At 38.6% G+C, this 15,238-nt stretch overlaps 1 protein-coding gene across 1 annotated transcript in view; it reads right to left on the bottom strand.

The window, feature by feature from the left end:
• Positions 1–2,600: 2,600 nt before the first annotated feature.
• The window catches only part of ITPR1 (inositol 1,4,5-trisphosphate receptor type 1), a 346,432-nt gene continuing 333,794 nt past the window's right edge, over positions 2,601–15,238 (bottom strand). The window contains exons 59-60 of the mRNA XM_032290649.1: positions 13,367–13,528; positions 2,601–3,960 (exon numbers count right to left, since the gene is read on the bottom strand). Of these exons, the coding sequence (XP_032146540.1) occupies positions 3,874–3,960; positions 13,367–13,528 (249 nt within the window). The 3' untranslated portion in view covers positions 2,601–3,873. The remainder of the gene's footprint in view (positions 3,961–13,366; positions 13,529–15,238) is intronic.

Here is a 15,238-nt window from a genome sequence, read left to right as displayed (position 1 = left end):
AAAATGTTCAGAGTCAATACTTTCTAATGTGCAGATCCATCATCTCATGAAAGAGATTTGAAAAGAAAAACAAATCAATCTGTATTGTTCCACACACAGGACAAAATGAAGTTCCGCATGAGCGCTTTCTGTAAGGGAGAGCTGCTATGGGAAACTGATTACTGATATCCCCAGTCTAGAAGGGAGACAGCAGGTGGGAAGAGCCCTCTACATTTTGCTGAATCAGGAGATCTCTGTTTATTCTGGAGCTGAGTCCTTGGGCAAGTTACTTTACTTCTTTAGGGCTCAATTTCTTATCTTATGTAAAATAACTTTCATTTCTGCTATATGGTTTGGTAAATATAGCATAGTGTTTCAGCATTCAATAAGAGTCCTTTGTTATTGTCTTATGTAAAGGTGACTTTTACTGCCATATAATTTGTCTTCTAACAAGCACATATGTTATCAAAATCTGAAAAAAAAAATTTCGTAAAAACCAAACGCTACTTCTATATTATGTAGTTATAATTTTGAAGGAGTACATTTCCCTTATTGCAGCTCAAAAGTCAAGCTGAGGGTCTCATTATTAGCCTTAAAATAACTATCAGAAACTTTCAGGCCGTTGCCCATTAACGCTTTATTCAAGCCGTCTATAGCAGGAGTAAACAGATATCTACAATTGAGTTTTTAACAGGTTATTTCCCTAGTTTACTCTAGAGATCTTAATAATTTCCCAATAGCACATGGCATGTCAATGCAGAACTTTCCAGTGCACTGGATGGGACTTGGGAGACAGTTTGTCTACTTTGCTACTGCAAAGACTGAGTTGCCGATTAGCGTCCACAGATAAAGTATGCTTGCTTTATAATTTATGTTAGGAAGTGCGCATTGAAACACAGTGAAAGAGCACATTTTGCAGAAGCAAAATCAGGCAATCCATTTTCAGAAAATATAACCAAATAAAAAAATTGGCTGAAGAACAATGAATAAGGAATATGAACTTGAAAGCAAACTAAGTGAATAGTATCAAGTTTTTAAAGAATGAGATTAAAGTCCTATTTGTATACTGGGGGGCAGGGGAAATACAGATAAATACAGCTCTAGGAGAAAAGTGAACAGGATGGAATATCATTCAGACCTTTAGGACTATAGCAAAAAGAATGGAAGCTTTATTTGTAGAGAGAAACAGGGTAATCACTACACAATTTTGGGGGCACGAAAAGGGTAAGATCCCATAAATGTTAGGGAAGTGGAATGGTATTTCCCAGACCCTTTAACAAATGGATTAGTTTGGGAAATTTGCAAATACTTGAAATTTGAATTGGTGCTATAGCAAACTTTTAATATTAAATAAAATGGCTTAATTAAATAACATGGCTTTCTCGCATGTTAGCGAGTACTACCATACTTTCACCCTGATGACACTAATTCTTCATCCGGGTAGGTAACTTTGAAGGTGACTTGGACCTTGATCCTTGAAATAGAGGTGTTGGAAAGGCACAATGTGAAGAAAGTAGGCAGAATTACAATTACACATCAAAGGCCACCGGAGTTTTAACTTCAAATTGTATGTTTCAATTGTACTAGCTTTAGTGTTCACACCCAAATTGCAAGGGTAGGACCTACTGCATGGAGGGTGAGGTGGCATTCCAAGTTCATTTATTTTCTGCTGAAGCTGGCACATTGAATAAAGATTTATATCTTAAGTGACAGGATTCAAACGGAACATGACAAACCTGTAAAAGCTGCAACTTGGCATGTCAAAGCAGAACTTTTCAATGAACTGGATGGGACTTGAGAGACAAACCACACACACTGCCACATCGTGTTGGGCAGTGTGAGAGATCAAAGAGAAAGCCCAGGGGAAAAGCAAGTCTTTGCTGGCTGACGTGTGCGTTGTGGGGGTTAGCAGAGATTGCCATTTTGCTTACAGATAAAAGTAGGTATCTGTCTTGGGCTTGCCTTACGATGGAAAAATTTTGTGGAGACAGGCTGTACTGACTGGAAAAAAATTGTTTTTAAGTTATCAAATGTATAAAGTGGAAGCATTAGTTATGAAACTAGCCATTTAACTGGAATTTAATCCTGACCCAGTTCCCAACATTGGGTGGTATTATTTACCAAAGCACAGAGAAAATTCATGTCAAAAAAAGCAACCAGGGCAAGCACTGCTTTGAGTAGGGAACAGGTTTTACTACATTGGGACAGGCGAGGTGGCTCTGTAAAAACATTTCACACTCTACTGAAGGACCCTAACTACTGGGCATGAACTAAAACAAACTTCAACTGTTGGCGATACTTCCACATTGCATACAGCAAACTTAAGATCCCCCAGTGAAAGCAGAAGAGACAGAAAATTTAGTAGGGTGCTCCCAACAGCGTGGATGGCAGTCATTAACCCGGAAGAATGAATGAATGTTGTCCTAAATACTCCCAAATGTTTGTCATAATAGTTCTCCTCAGAGTTGTCATAACAACAGCAAATGGTTTCAATAATCAGGTAAACATTTTCTGAATTAACCTGTTAAACCAATTGTACTTCAGACCAATCCTAAAGAAAGTATGTAATTGGAATAGCAGTTAAGGCACAAATGCCAAATGAAAGCCACCAGCCAGTCACCGTATATTATTCTGCATTGTTTATTAAATATTTTTATATATGCATTTACAAACTTTACTCAGTTCAGAACTCTGCTTTCAATGCATTTTTAAACTTTTTTTGCAGAGAGATTCTCTTGTAAAATGAGATCCATGTACAAAACTAGGCAACAGATATAAAAGTTTCCTTTCATACTTTTCATCCATCAAGAAAAGAAATCGTGTGACAAAGAAATAAAACCAAAATGTGGCTCTTTCAGAAGAATACCATGTCCATGTTCAACTATGACTTCTAATGAGACAGTTCGTATTTCACCTTTATATGGATGTATATAGTTTTAATACTTCTTAGCTACTGTAGCATGTTGGTTCAGATGAAGCAAAAAAAAACCTCTATTGTTTGGACTAGATAATCTAGAAACCATCAATTATTCATCTCTTAACAACGTGACATCAGAATTTACCCAAGAGATGACACCGATTGGCCAGCAGTATGCATTTATCCTGAACACTGCATAAAAAGTTCCCTTTAAAAAACTCATTATCTTCTTCACAAGCTAAAGTATGAGCCTCTAATTTGGCTCTCTTATTTAAAGAAATAGTTTAAATGATCATTTTAGAAGCTTAAAAGTATCTTTGAAACTAAAGTTGCTTTTCTTAAAATGAATGCTGATTTAACAGTTCATAGACTTGGAGCATTATCACTATGAGACGGAGGCACTACTGCCACTAACAACGAGAAACAGCATCACCATAGGATAATTACATGGTACAAAATGCCCAGGGGCTTCAAACTCACTATTAATATAATTTTGGCAGCAGCATCATTTGATATTTAACCATTTATTACATAGTATTAACACACCAGCTTCAAAGTTGTGCACTCCCTTTAGAACACTCGGGAGTTACAAATTTATTGTGATTGCATAATTCGTATTGCACAGTTTTATAAAAAACATAAATACTGTCTATTCTAGTTTTAAATACAAAATACATGTCATACTTTTAAATCTATAATCTGGTTCAAGTGCAAATCAGGTGCTTTCTGTTAGTCCTTCCACAAAAGGCATTTTTAATATTTTTGGCACAAATGAAATGTCATCATGCCAACAATTCTAATTACAATACATATATCCAAACCTTTAGAGTAGCAATCATATACATACAGTATAAAACTGAGTATTTACAAATGTATTCAGCATAAATGTAACCTTCATGGGTGAATCAGAACTCATTAGCCATACCCACACTAATAATAATTATAAAAGGTAAATACAATTCCTTTCTTTCATTTGCTTATGCTGGTTGTTGTGGGTTGACATTCATGTGAGGAGGATGTCCTAGAAGACCAATTCTTTGTTTCTGCTTCCTTTGTTCTGTCATCTGGAAAGTTAAAAAGTTTCATCATTAGACCCAGATACTTCCTGCACGTCAAATCGCATACTGAACCATAGATTTACCTCTGTGGTTATGGTTTATACTGAAACCCACTTTCTACAAATAGTGTACCATCACTATATCAAACACACAGCACTTCAAAAAGGGCATCTTCTTAGGCAGAATTGGAAATTCTGTGGCCTCGTCATGCAATGTAACATTCAGAAGTATTAAAGAAGCCAAAAAACAATGAAAGCACAGGATTCTTTGTTGTTTCCCAAATCCATTTCCAAATGATTTGAAGACTCATTGGAAAATGGTGGCTTTGTACGATAGTAACAACATGCCACACTATCAAGAAAAGCAGTGTTTAGAATCCTAGGTTTGACAGGCAGGGCGGTTTATGTCCATACTCTTTTTTGAGTGGGTCCTGATTTTTCTCTTCAATGACTCTTGAGTAGTTGGCGAGAGAGAAAAAATTACCTAGCACAACTAGGAAAAGGAGAACTGTTCTTAAATCTCTCTGAGGTCCAGAATGATTAAATGCTGTAAATAATGCTGTGGCCATTCATGGTATCTATTTCTTGCCCCCACCCCTCCCAGTAGATACTGAGAGAGACCATTGCCTAAGACTAGTTAAAATGAAAAAGTGCTTTCAAAACCCCAAACAAGAGGTTGATTCTATTCATTTGGTTGCTGAAGTAAATATATGATCCTGTTGATGGGTCTCTAGATCTGTTCTAGGTATTTCAGGGCATACTTAATTCTGCCTCTACATTAAGACTTTTCTTAACCCAGTTAGTCTTAGTTTTGGATTTAAGGCTGAGGATTCAAGTCAACCGAGATAAAAAGGCTATAACGAAATATATATGTTAGATAAAATTGTTGTTTACAAGTGCCTTAAGGTCCTACTCCTATGTTTTTAGCTTCCTAAAATTGTAGAGAAATTAGGGTAAAAAGAATAAAGGCTTTGAAATCAGACCTACTTTCTAATGGTTTTGTCATTTTACTTATCAAAGTCTGTTTTTTCATCCATACAATCAGGATGATACTTCCTAGCTCATTGGAGGAGAATCGAGAGGCTATATGTAAATTTCCTAGCACAGCATCTGTCACATAGTAGATGCTTTAATCTCACTTTTCACTTGAACTAATTTTTGGTACAAAATATCTGGAGAGAACATAAAACAAGACTAATTTACCTAGGTACAATTTTAATGTGGTTATTTTTTCTTCTTCATAACTAGCATTATCCTCTCAAATCAAAATACTATTTTTAGGGTCCTGTGGAAATGCTTTCTCTGTTATAATTTAGATGAGAAGATTTACAAGGACTGAATATTTCCAAAAGGTAGCTTTTAATACAGGTCTTTTTTTTTTTTTTTTTTTTTTTTTTTTTTGAGTAGGAGTCTCGTTCTGTCGCCAAGGTTGGCGTGCAGTGGCATGATTTCGGCTCACTGCAACCTCCATCTCCTGGGTTCAAGCAATTTTCCTTCCTCAGTCTCCCGCATAGCTGGGATTACAGGCGCATGCCACCATGCCATTATAATTTTTTGTATTTTTAGTAGAGACAGGGTTTCATTGCGTTAGCCAGGATGGTCTTGATCTCCTGACCTTGTGATTCGCCTGCCTTGGCCTCCCAGAGTGCTGGGATTACAGGCGTGAGCCACTGCACCTGGTCAATAAAGCTTTTTTTTTTTTTTTTTTGAGACAGAGTTTTGCTCTCGTTCACCAGGATGGAGTGCAATGGCACGATCTTGGCTCAACACAACCTCAGCCTCCTGGGTTCAAGCGACTCTCCTGCCTCAGGAGGAATTACGGGCATGCACCTGTGATAGTTGGAATTACAGGCATGTGCCACCATGCCCAGCTAATTTTGTATTTTTAGTGGAGACACGGTTTCTCCATGTTGGTCAGGCTGGTCTCGAACTACAGACCTCAGGTGTTCTGCCCACCTTGGCTTCCCAAAGTACTGGGATTACAAGCATGAGCCACTGTGCCTGGCCCCAATAAAGCTTTTTTATAAAGAACTGCATTAGGAAATTCCAGCCAGCCTCTGAAGTTTTCTTAAGTGAGTGACATCTTTAGAGGAAGTGTTGCACACTACACTGTACCCATAGATTCAGCTGAGGAAGGAGAACCTAATATGACACATGAAATAAATTCACAATTAGGTTAAAATTCCAGTAATTCATTTATCTTACTTCCTGATAGTTCAGATGTTTAGTTCAGATTTTTCTCCCACAACCCTTCCCTTGGCAGGTAACTTTAAGAGGGAATCCACTACAACTTAGCTAAATTTGGATAATCTGAAGTGTTCAAAGTGATTTAGAAATCTCAGTGTGCTCAGCCAGGTGTGGTGGACTCACGCCTGTAATCCCAGCACTTCAGGAGGCTGAGGTGGGCAGGCTGCTAGAGCCCAGGAGTTCAAGACCAGCCTGGGCAACAAAGCAAAACCCCATCTCTACCGAAGGAAAAAAAAAAAATAGCTAGGCATGGTGGTGCGCGCCTGTAGTCCCAGCTGCTTGGGAAGCTGAGTGGGAGGATCACTTGAGCCTGGGAGGCGGAGGCGGAGGCTGCAGTGAGCAGTGGTGATGCCACTGCACTCCAGCCTGGGCAACTGAGATCTTGTTTTGGAAAAAAAAAAAAAAAATTTTTTTTGGTGTGCTCAACCTTTACTGAAGGATACTTTTACTTAAAGCTTAAAGCTACTGAAATCTTTCAACTCAAAGTTGAATGTCAAAGTTGGCCATTAAGACTTTTTTCTCCCCTGTAATTTTGCTTTAAATAACTACTTGTATTTGAGATGACTTTTTATGTATGCATATTTTCATCCCTGTTTGTTAAATCAGCTCTCCTTGACTTTTCAATTTGTCAGTTAGTCTTTCTCTTAAACTTGAAGATGGCTCTGAAACTTTATAGCAGAGTCTTCAGTTGGTGGCCTGGCTTCCTTATCACTTCCACAGCCGTGACCTGATACCTCAGTTAGCAGCCCTATTCATTTGTCTTTTTAAGATAGTGATCCCCTTACCCACCCTTCCTCCCTAACCTTAAGGCTCCTACTGATGTGGTTAGTGGCCAATTCTTTGCTCAGGTAGTCATATTGCTGATCATTTTAAGTACCAGCTATACATCTAATGTTCTTTTCTGTTTCCCTAGAAGAATGGCTCTTAAAATTAAGCATGCACCAGAATCACCCAGAAGTTTGTTCAAATACAGATCAGAAACAGAGTTTCTGACTCAATAGGTCTGGGGTAGCTCCCATCAATCTGCATCACTAACGATTTCACAGATGATGTCGATGTGGCCCGTCTGGGGACTACACTTTGAGAACCACTGCTCTAGAAGAGGTTTTTCACCGATCATCTCCAAAACTGGCCAAGATCACTGGGTAAGTACTCGAACACTTTTTAAAAAATAATTTGTGTACATATATATTTTTTTTTTCTCAAAAGAGGGAAGCTCTTGGATAAGATTATCTGCAACTGAGCATACTAGGCACACATTTGACTGATGTTTTGATTAACCATGGCCTTTTAGACAGAATGGTTGTTATTTAAGTCAACATCGCTGCCACTTAAGTGACTGCTAAATGAGAAGGAATTAGGCAACTGCTCAAGTGTTGGGTCTTTTAGTAGCAGGCATCATCCAATGACAATTATAAGAGAACTGAAAAACAATCCCTCAAAACCCCCCAGAACTAAATCTGACCTATAAGAAACTGAGGACAACATTTCTTGCCCCTTAGGTTTCCCCAGCCTCTTAGTTCATATTCTCACATAATTTCTGGTTTTATTAGTTTAGTTCTACCTATCTACGTAAACACCTGCCCCACCTACATACATTCACATATGCTATCTGTATATCTTGTTAGAAGGCATCATTCTTGTCTGTTACTCTTACCTATATCAAAACAAATATAATGACCAAAGTCTATCCTTAGCATTTTTGTCAAATAGTCTCTCTCGACATCTGAAACAAAACTGACTCTTGATTAAAAAAAAAAAATCAATCTAAGGTAACTGTATTCAAAATTCGAATACTGAAACATCTATTTTGAGTAGTGTAAGATGTCTCATTTATAGTACATTTAAAAATCCTCAAAATGGCTGGGCACAGTGGCTCACGCCTGTAATCTCGGCACCTTGTGGGGCAGATAATTTGAGGCCAGGAGTTCGACAGCCTGGCCAACATGGCAAAACTGTGTCTATATTAAAAATTTAAAAATTAGCTGGGTGTGGTGGCACATGCCTGTAATCCTAGCTACTCAGCCTGAAGCAGGAGAATCGCTTAAACCTGGGAGGCGGAGGCTGTAGTGAGCCAAGATCGTGCCACTGCACTCCAGCCTGGGTGACACAGGGAGAATCAGTCTCAAAACAAAAACAAAACCCCGAATCTCAAAATTCCCATGTATTTAAGGATAAACAGTTACAGCAATGCTGTTCTTCACATCTATATGAATGTAGAAACTAGCTTGAATTTCAGCATTCCTCCTTTTGAGTCATCTAGACAAGAAGCAAAGAATAGTGTAGCTTTACAAGTCAGATGCAGCCAAACATCTGAAAGATTGTTTCATGAAAACACGAAGCATACAGTAGAAATAAGCAAATTTTAATCTGCTGGTCTGGCCTCTAAATGATTAAAGGCTGGCACAGGAAGGAAAGTTCATTGACAGCACACAAATGCCACATTTCTGGTTTATAACACATCTTAATAGTCTTTGAAAAGCTGCTTTCATGTGACAGTAAGGTCTTGGTTATACAGATTCTAAACAGCCAGGAAACTCAAATAATCACAATTACTTTCTACAGCCTTATAAAATAAGTCATGCTCAGAATGACGAGCCTCAAATACTGAGAAATGAAACTAAAGCATCCCTTGAATACAATTATGTTGATTTAACATTAATGTAGAGATACCATTTAGATTCTTAGAGTCGATCCCTAATGCTCTGTTCCTCTCTCTTACCTGGCCATCTCTTTCTGATGCTTTGAAACCAAGCTCCTACATTACCACTTCTGAGAAGACTTCTGTGGTAATTACTCTAATCCTCTCCTGAAGATCAGATGAACAAATCACTCCCTTCATTCCCAGAGCGATGTGTTCATAGCTTGGTTACACACTCACCATGTTTAATTATAATTTATCTGCTTACTTGTCTCCCACTCTAGACTTTGAGTTCTTGAAGGCAGAGAATAGGATCTATTCATCTTTGTAGCCCCAGTACCTAATGCTGCACCTGGCAAACAGGTGTTTCATACATGGGGGCTAAAAGAAGGAACGGAATTAAACAGAACATACTGCCATTCTTTGAGCATGCCATGCAATTTTCATGCCGTTGCTCATGATGATTCCCTTCCTGGGAAGCCCTCTACTGCATTTCTCTGCCGGCTCAGAAGTTACCTGCTTTATTACAGAAGCTAAACTCATTCTTCACTTCAAACCTCACACAGGACCACTACCTACCTACTTCTTTGTGCTCCATGAAACTATTCATGCCTCAAGTCATTCATACTGTATCAGATTGCTAGAGGTCTACTTCTTTGTCCTTCTTGCTAGTTCCTGGATCTAGAGGGCAGTTGTTGACTTAGTCCTCTATTGTGGTCCCAGCATAATGTAAGGAACACAGATGCAGGAAGGGTTGTTTAATATTCCATTTTCCAACTTTGGGCAGTTATTCTAATCTTTTGTTATTCCTTCTGTCCTTAAGCAGTTAATGTTAGCAAGATAACCCTCTTGCATGAAGAATGCCAAATGCTATAACATGCTAATCTGAATTTTCAAGCACTTCTTCTATTCCTAGCAACAAAAAACAATGGTCGCCGTCCTATAGGAAGCCAGTCACATTTTCAAGAAAGTTAGCCCTTCTTAGGATTTGCTCTTTCTCATTATGAAGAAAACATGCAAAAAACATTTTAAGTTCTTACATTAGTTCTCCTCCTTGGAATAAGAATGTGAAAGAATCACATTTAGTATTCAGAATCTCTTGGGAGGGGACACTTCAAGATGAGATGCATCATAGCAATCCTAACCAACCATTCTTGGCAATAATAGAAGTGACACCACTAACCATAATTTTACTAATATCCTCACAAGAACTTTTTTCCCTCAAATTGGTAGATTAATAAAAGAACTAAAGTAGAAAATAACAGTAAAGATTAAGACCAAAGTCATCTACATTTAAGCTGTCATTGCTCCATTCTGCTAATTTTTGAATCATAAAAGCTAAAAAAAAAAAAAAAACCCAAAAAACTAAGTAATGGAGCAATTCTTGTGTTTTCTAGCACTTTTACTAGTGAATGGTATTCTTTCATAGCTGTTTTAAAAAATATCACAAGGTTTCTTGTTCACTAGTCATTCATGGGGCTTTTATTTTTTAATTCAAAAGATTTTTCCCCAGAAAGCAAGAATTCTCACAATTACTATTTAAGAAAGAGCAGCTCTCTCACATATCTGCATGACTTTTTAATATGTTTTGCACATAAAGGGGTTTTAAACCTTTATGATTGCTATAACCAATCTTAAAAAAATTCCAATCTGTTCAACAAGTTGATTCTCAAATGCATTAAAGGTTCATAGGAAGTTCCATAACCAAAAAACCCAGTGGCTAGTTCCTTTCGAAAGATGTAAATCCTTCTGCCCCCTCAAAAAAAAAAAAAAAAAAGAGCTATGCAGAATTTTTCCTGTAATTCTGGATACCTTAAAACTTGAGTAGCTCAATCCTGGTAAAAGCACTTGAGAATGCACTACTGATTTCTCGTGCTTCTTTTTAACTTATAATATATTCCAAGAAAAAAACAGTTCAATTTCAAATTCATTCACAGGGGAAGGGCTTTCTAAAGAGTGGTTCCAACTGCCAACTTCAAAATAAAAAATGCATAAAAGGCTGGAATCAAGCAGTGTAAACCATACTGGTTTTAATGTCACTTAATGAACCTTAGTCCATATGTAATCAAATTTTACATATTTTGTTTAAACTAAAACTTTGGCTTAACCAAAATAATCTTATATTGGATTTTAGAAATGCCAAGTCTCTACTGTTCTCAGTTGTATAAAATGACAATGAATGGATCCTCCATACCATTTAAGCGTATGATGCAACGTGACTTCTGAAACTGTAAGTTTTTTTTTTTTTTTTTTTTTTAAGAGTAAGAATTTAAACAGTCAACCATGAAAGGCAAACAGTACAGCACATAACAAAACAAAGCAAATGAAAACACACACACACACCCAGACTGGGTGATCAGGAGCTCCTGCCCTGGCCATGCCTAAAAGCCTTCTGGACTCCTTTGGTATCCTCCTCAAAAAAATAAGGGAATGAGGTGAGATGACATCTGAAGCCTCAGGTACTCCCCTATACCTGTATTCTTCACTCTAATTCCTCAGCTCAAATCACTCCTTTGACTAGGCTCACTAGTTTGCAAGGTGTGCACTGAAGCAGATTCAGAATCACTCTATGTGAACAAAACAACATTCTTAGCTCTGAAAGGACAGGTAGTATAGGGAGGTGTTGCTTGGTTTTGCCACCAGAGAATGCCCATTAATAGTTTCAGATACATTTTAAGAAACTCTCTAGTAAATTGGTAATACCCAGTTTCTCAGATCAGCTGAAACATGCCCCCCAAAGGCTTCCAAGTGTGACAATGAGAAGCAGTAATGAGTCAGCAGGAATGAATGCCCGTTGCGTTGGCACGTGAAAGCTAGAATGCCTCACTGTTGCAATTCCAGTCCCATGCGCGTGCAACAAAGATCCTCTGCTTCTTTGGAAAATGGCACCAGATTTTATGGAGAACTGAACTGTTCTTCTATTTAAGTATTAGCTCAGTGTAAGATTTTTTGGCACCTAATTTAAACATCTCAAATGGGAGAAGAAGATAACTAAAGCTTGCAGGATGCGCAAAGAAGTTCACCTCGATGGGGGGTTGTGGGGGGGTGCCAGAGCAGCTGTCGCCACCAGTGTCCTCCTGAGTCAGTTTAGGCCTGCAGAACACTTGCCAGGTGTCCCACAGTGGGGGTAAAACATTAGTATTAAGCAAAGTAATCTAGTTAGTTAGATCTTCGTTTGTTTTACTTATTTAGGTTATTACTCATTTTATGTCACTACCAAGCTGAGAGCTATAGACAGCCTTCATAAATAGGGCCTTCTTTTCTTATTAGTCTTTTTTATTTGCATCTTAATACAGACAAAAGAAAACTTGAGGCCAAATGGTATCTTAGGGCACAGTTTGGAATAGTTTAGTTTGAAAAGAAATATTAACATAATTCAAAGTATGATTATTAAAGATGCTCTGTAAAGCATCTCCAGTAAGAGTATTCTAGATGTGGTCTTCATTAGTTACAGTATTTATAAGAGGGAAAAATCACCTGTGGGTATACCTTGCAACTTACCTCCAGTGCAGACATGGCCCACGCCTATTGCTGTGCAACATTATAATCTTGTCTATGGAGTTGATTAAAGAGCTTTCGAAAACTCATATACAATGCTGACTGGAAGATGATTATCCCAGTCACTTACGGAAAAGCACTAATAAAACCAATCAGAGTCTGCTCACCACCCAGGGTACAAGTCCTTAGCACACAGCTGCACTCTATCACTAGGTAACCACCTGGTGACTGTGGCATGTTCATTTCAATGGAGTCAAAAGGGTGGGAAAAAGAGCACAAAGGATTTGGTATAAATATGTCCCCTACAACTTATTTTAAATGGGAAACACCCTGTTTCCCATTTAAATTCTGCCCGCAATACCACCCACATCCTGTTTCCTATCCATATGATAAAGGCAAAGCACTTAGGTTGCGGATAGGAAGCAGGATGCGGGCAGTATTTCTGTAGACGGTTAAGCCCTGAGAGATCAGGAGTATGTCTGTATTGTTCACTGTTTTATTCCCAGCACCTGATACAATTCTTGTACTATGATAGTCACTCAATAAGCCACTGAGAAAGGAATGAAACCAAAAGGGCTTTTCCGTGACTATGGTTTAGTCCAGGATGCTGAATTTAAATATCTGGGGTGAAGATTTGACAAGTCTGAGGGCTAGGAAAAAATAGCTTTTAATCTTCCACCAGTGCATAAAGTAAAAAAGTACAGCTTTATGCATAGTGGTTTTTGGACAGGACTTCACTGAAGTAGTCAGTATTTTCCCATTTTTTTGCTTTTGTTTTTCACATTAAAACCATGTCCTGAGCAGCACTGAAAGTAGCACCGTGACCTTACCTTGCAAAAGGGCAGTGAAAGCGGTTGGGTAGAGGAGACTGAAGGAGTGAGTGGGTTTGTCCTCTGCAGCCCGATTCCCTTTTCCATCTAGGTGAGGCCCGTCAACATTGTAACATAAGCACTACTGATTTTCCCTCATCAGATATGCTGTGATGATAGTGAAGCGGGGGATAGGGACTGGGATTTCCTTTCTTTACCTGATCCTTTAATTCTGACAGTTGGCCGGACAGGTTCGTGACAAGTTTCATGGTGGACTCCAGCTTCTCCTGTAGGTTCCTCAGCTCATTCTGTTCTCCTTCAGAATCACTGCTGACCAATGACATGGCTCTCATCCTGGGGAACCAGTCAAGATTTCTTTCCTAGAATCCACATTTAAAAAAGAGAGAGAGACTGAGTCACTTCTAGAGGTAAAAACAACAAAGGCCAGCTTACCATGCCATGTTTCCTAACCTAACTGTCATTAGGTTACCTCTGTCTATTGCAGAACTAGTGTGCTGTGTATTTTAATTGTTCAGTAGCTATCTATCTTTTTAATTGCATACAAATGAAACTCTTAATTCTAAGAGGAAGTCGCTTTAAATTTAAATGTAAGGAAAACATAGGTTCCAAACAAGAGTCCTAATCTCCAAATCTGAATACTGCCACTGCTGCTCTGATCTTTGCAAATTACATGGCTGATGAGCTGTTTTTTAAAAATTGTGGTAAAATATGCATAAAATAAAATTTGCCATTTTAAACATACAGTTTAGCAGCATTAAGTACATTCACACTGCTGTGCAACCATCACCATCATCTGTCTCCAGAACTATTTTTTTTATCTTCCCCAAATGAAATTCCATCCCCATTAAACACTAACCCCATTCCCTCCAGCTTCTGGCAGCCATCGTTCTATTTTCTGTCTCCATGAATTTGACTGCTCCAGGAACCTCATATTATGCTGTGTATTTTAAAATGCATTATACTGGGAAAACCTTTTGCAAACACTCGAAGTGAGGTGAATTTTAAGGTCCCAAGTGTTCTGGCACTTAACAGCTACATGTGCACGTATGCGTTTGCGTGGCTGAGGGATCATTAAGAGGCTGAAATGGGAAATCGGCTCCTCCGTCCGTCAAGGTCCTCATTTGTGGGCTTACGGAAACTACTCCTCTTGCTTCCTTTTCCTTCCAGCCTGAAATGGTTGATGAGTGCTGGCAACTAGTTTAAGAAAGGCCCATTCAGTTTCCTCCCCCGTCCATCTCCATCCTTCTGATGTCTATAGCTTATGCCTGTAAACAGTATTTCTCACTACTGGTTAACAGAATGGGACAACTCCTCCTCCCACCTCACTTCCTTCTGCCCACATATGCCTTTCTCCCAAAGAGCATGCTGCATATATCAGTTCTGTACAGAGAGGCAGGAATGAACAGTAAGAAAAGCTTATCCTGAGACCAGGGGAAGAAAACTGACTCATTCCACATGTCTGGTGTCATTCTCACCTGGACCAGTTTCATCTTGTAAGGATACATTTAATGGTCTTTCTAAAACAAATCAAGCCCCTCTCCCCCAAACACACACACTCAGAATGGTGGGTAACTGCTGCTTTGTATACACCATGGGGGTCGGAAACATTTTTTTCTGTAAATATTTTCAGCTTTGTGGGCCACCCGGTCACTGTAACAACTATTCAACTACTCTGTTATAACCCCCAAACAGACAGTAAATAAATAAATGGGTATGTCCATGTTTCAATAAAACTTTCTTTACAAATGTGGGTAGCAGGCTGGGTTTGCTTACCTCTGCTGTATATAGTAGAAGGCATCAATATATTTAAAATACTTCATGAGACACGTCCAAGCATTACAAATCAAGTGAGAGCATTAAACTGTATCATGACCTAAGGCCACCTAGCGATACAGAAGCCATATAAGACCTAGATGAAAGCTACCACAAGAAGCATACTACATTTGACAACAAGGTGTCATAGAGTGTTTGCTTAAGATATTGGTGGGTGGGTGGGCAGAGTCACAGTCACTAGTTTCTGAGCTTTATGAAGGCAGGAACCACCTTAGTATAAGCTATGGAAGGACAGA

The sequence above is a fragment of the Sapajus apella genome, unplaced genomic scaffold, assembly GCF_009761245.1.
Source record: "Sapajus apella isolate SASKATOON/1434 unplaced genomic scaffold, GSC_monkey_1.0 scaffold23, whole genome shotgun sequence".
NCBI lineage: Eukaryota > Metazoa > Chordata > Mammalia > Primates > Cebidae > Sapajus > Sapajus apella.
This window is presented reverse-complemented; position numbering and strand designations above follow the sequence as displayed.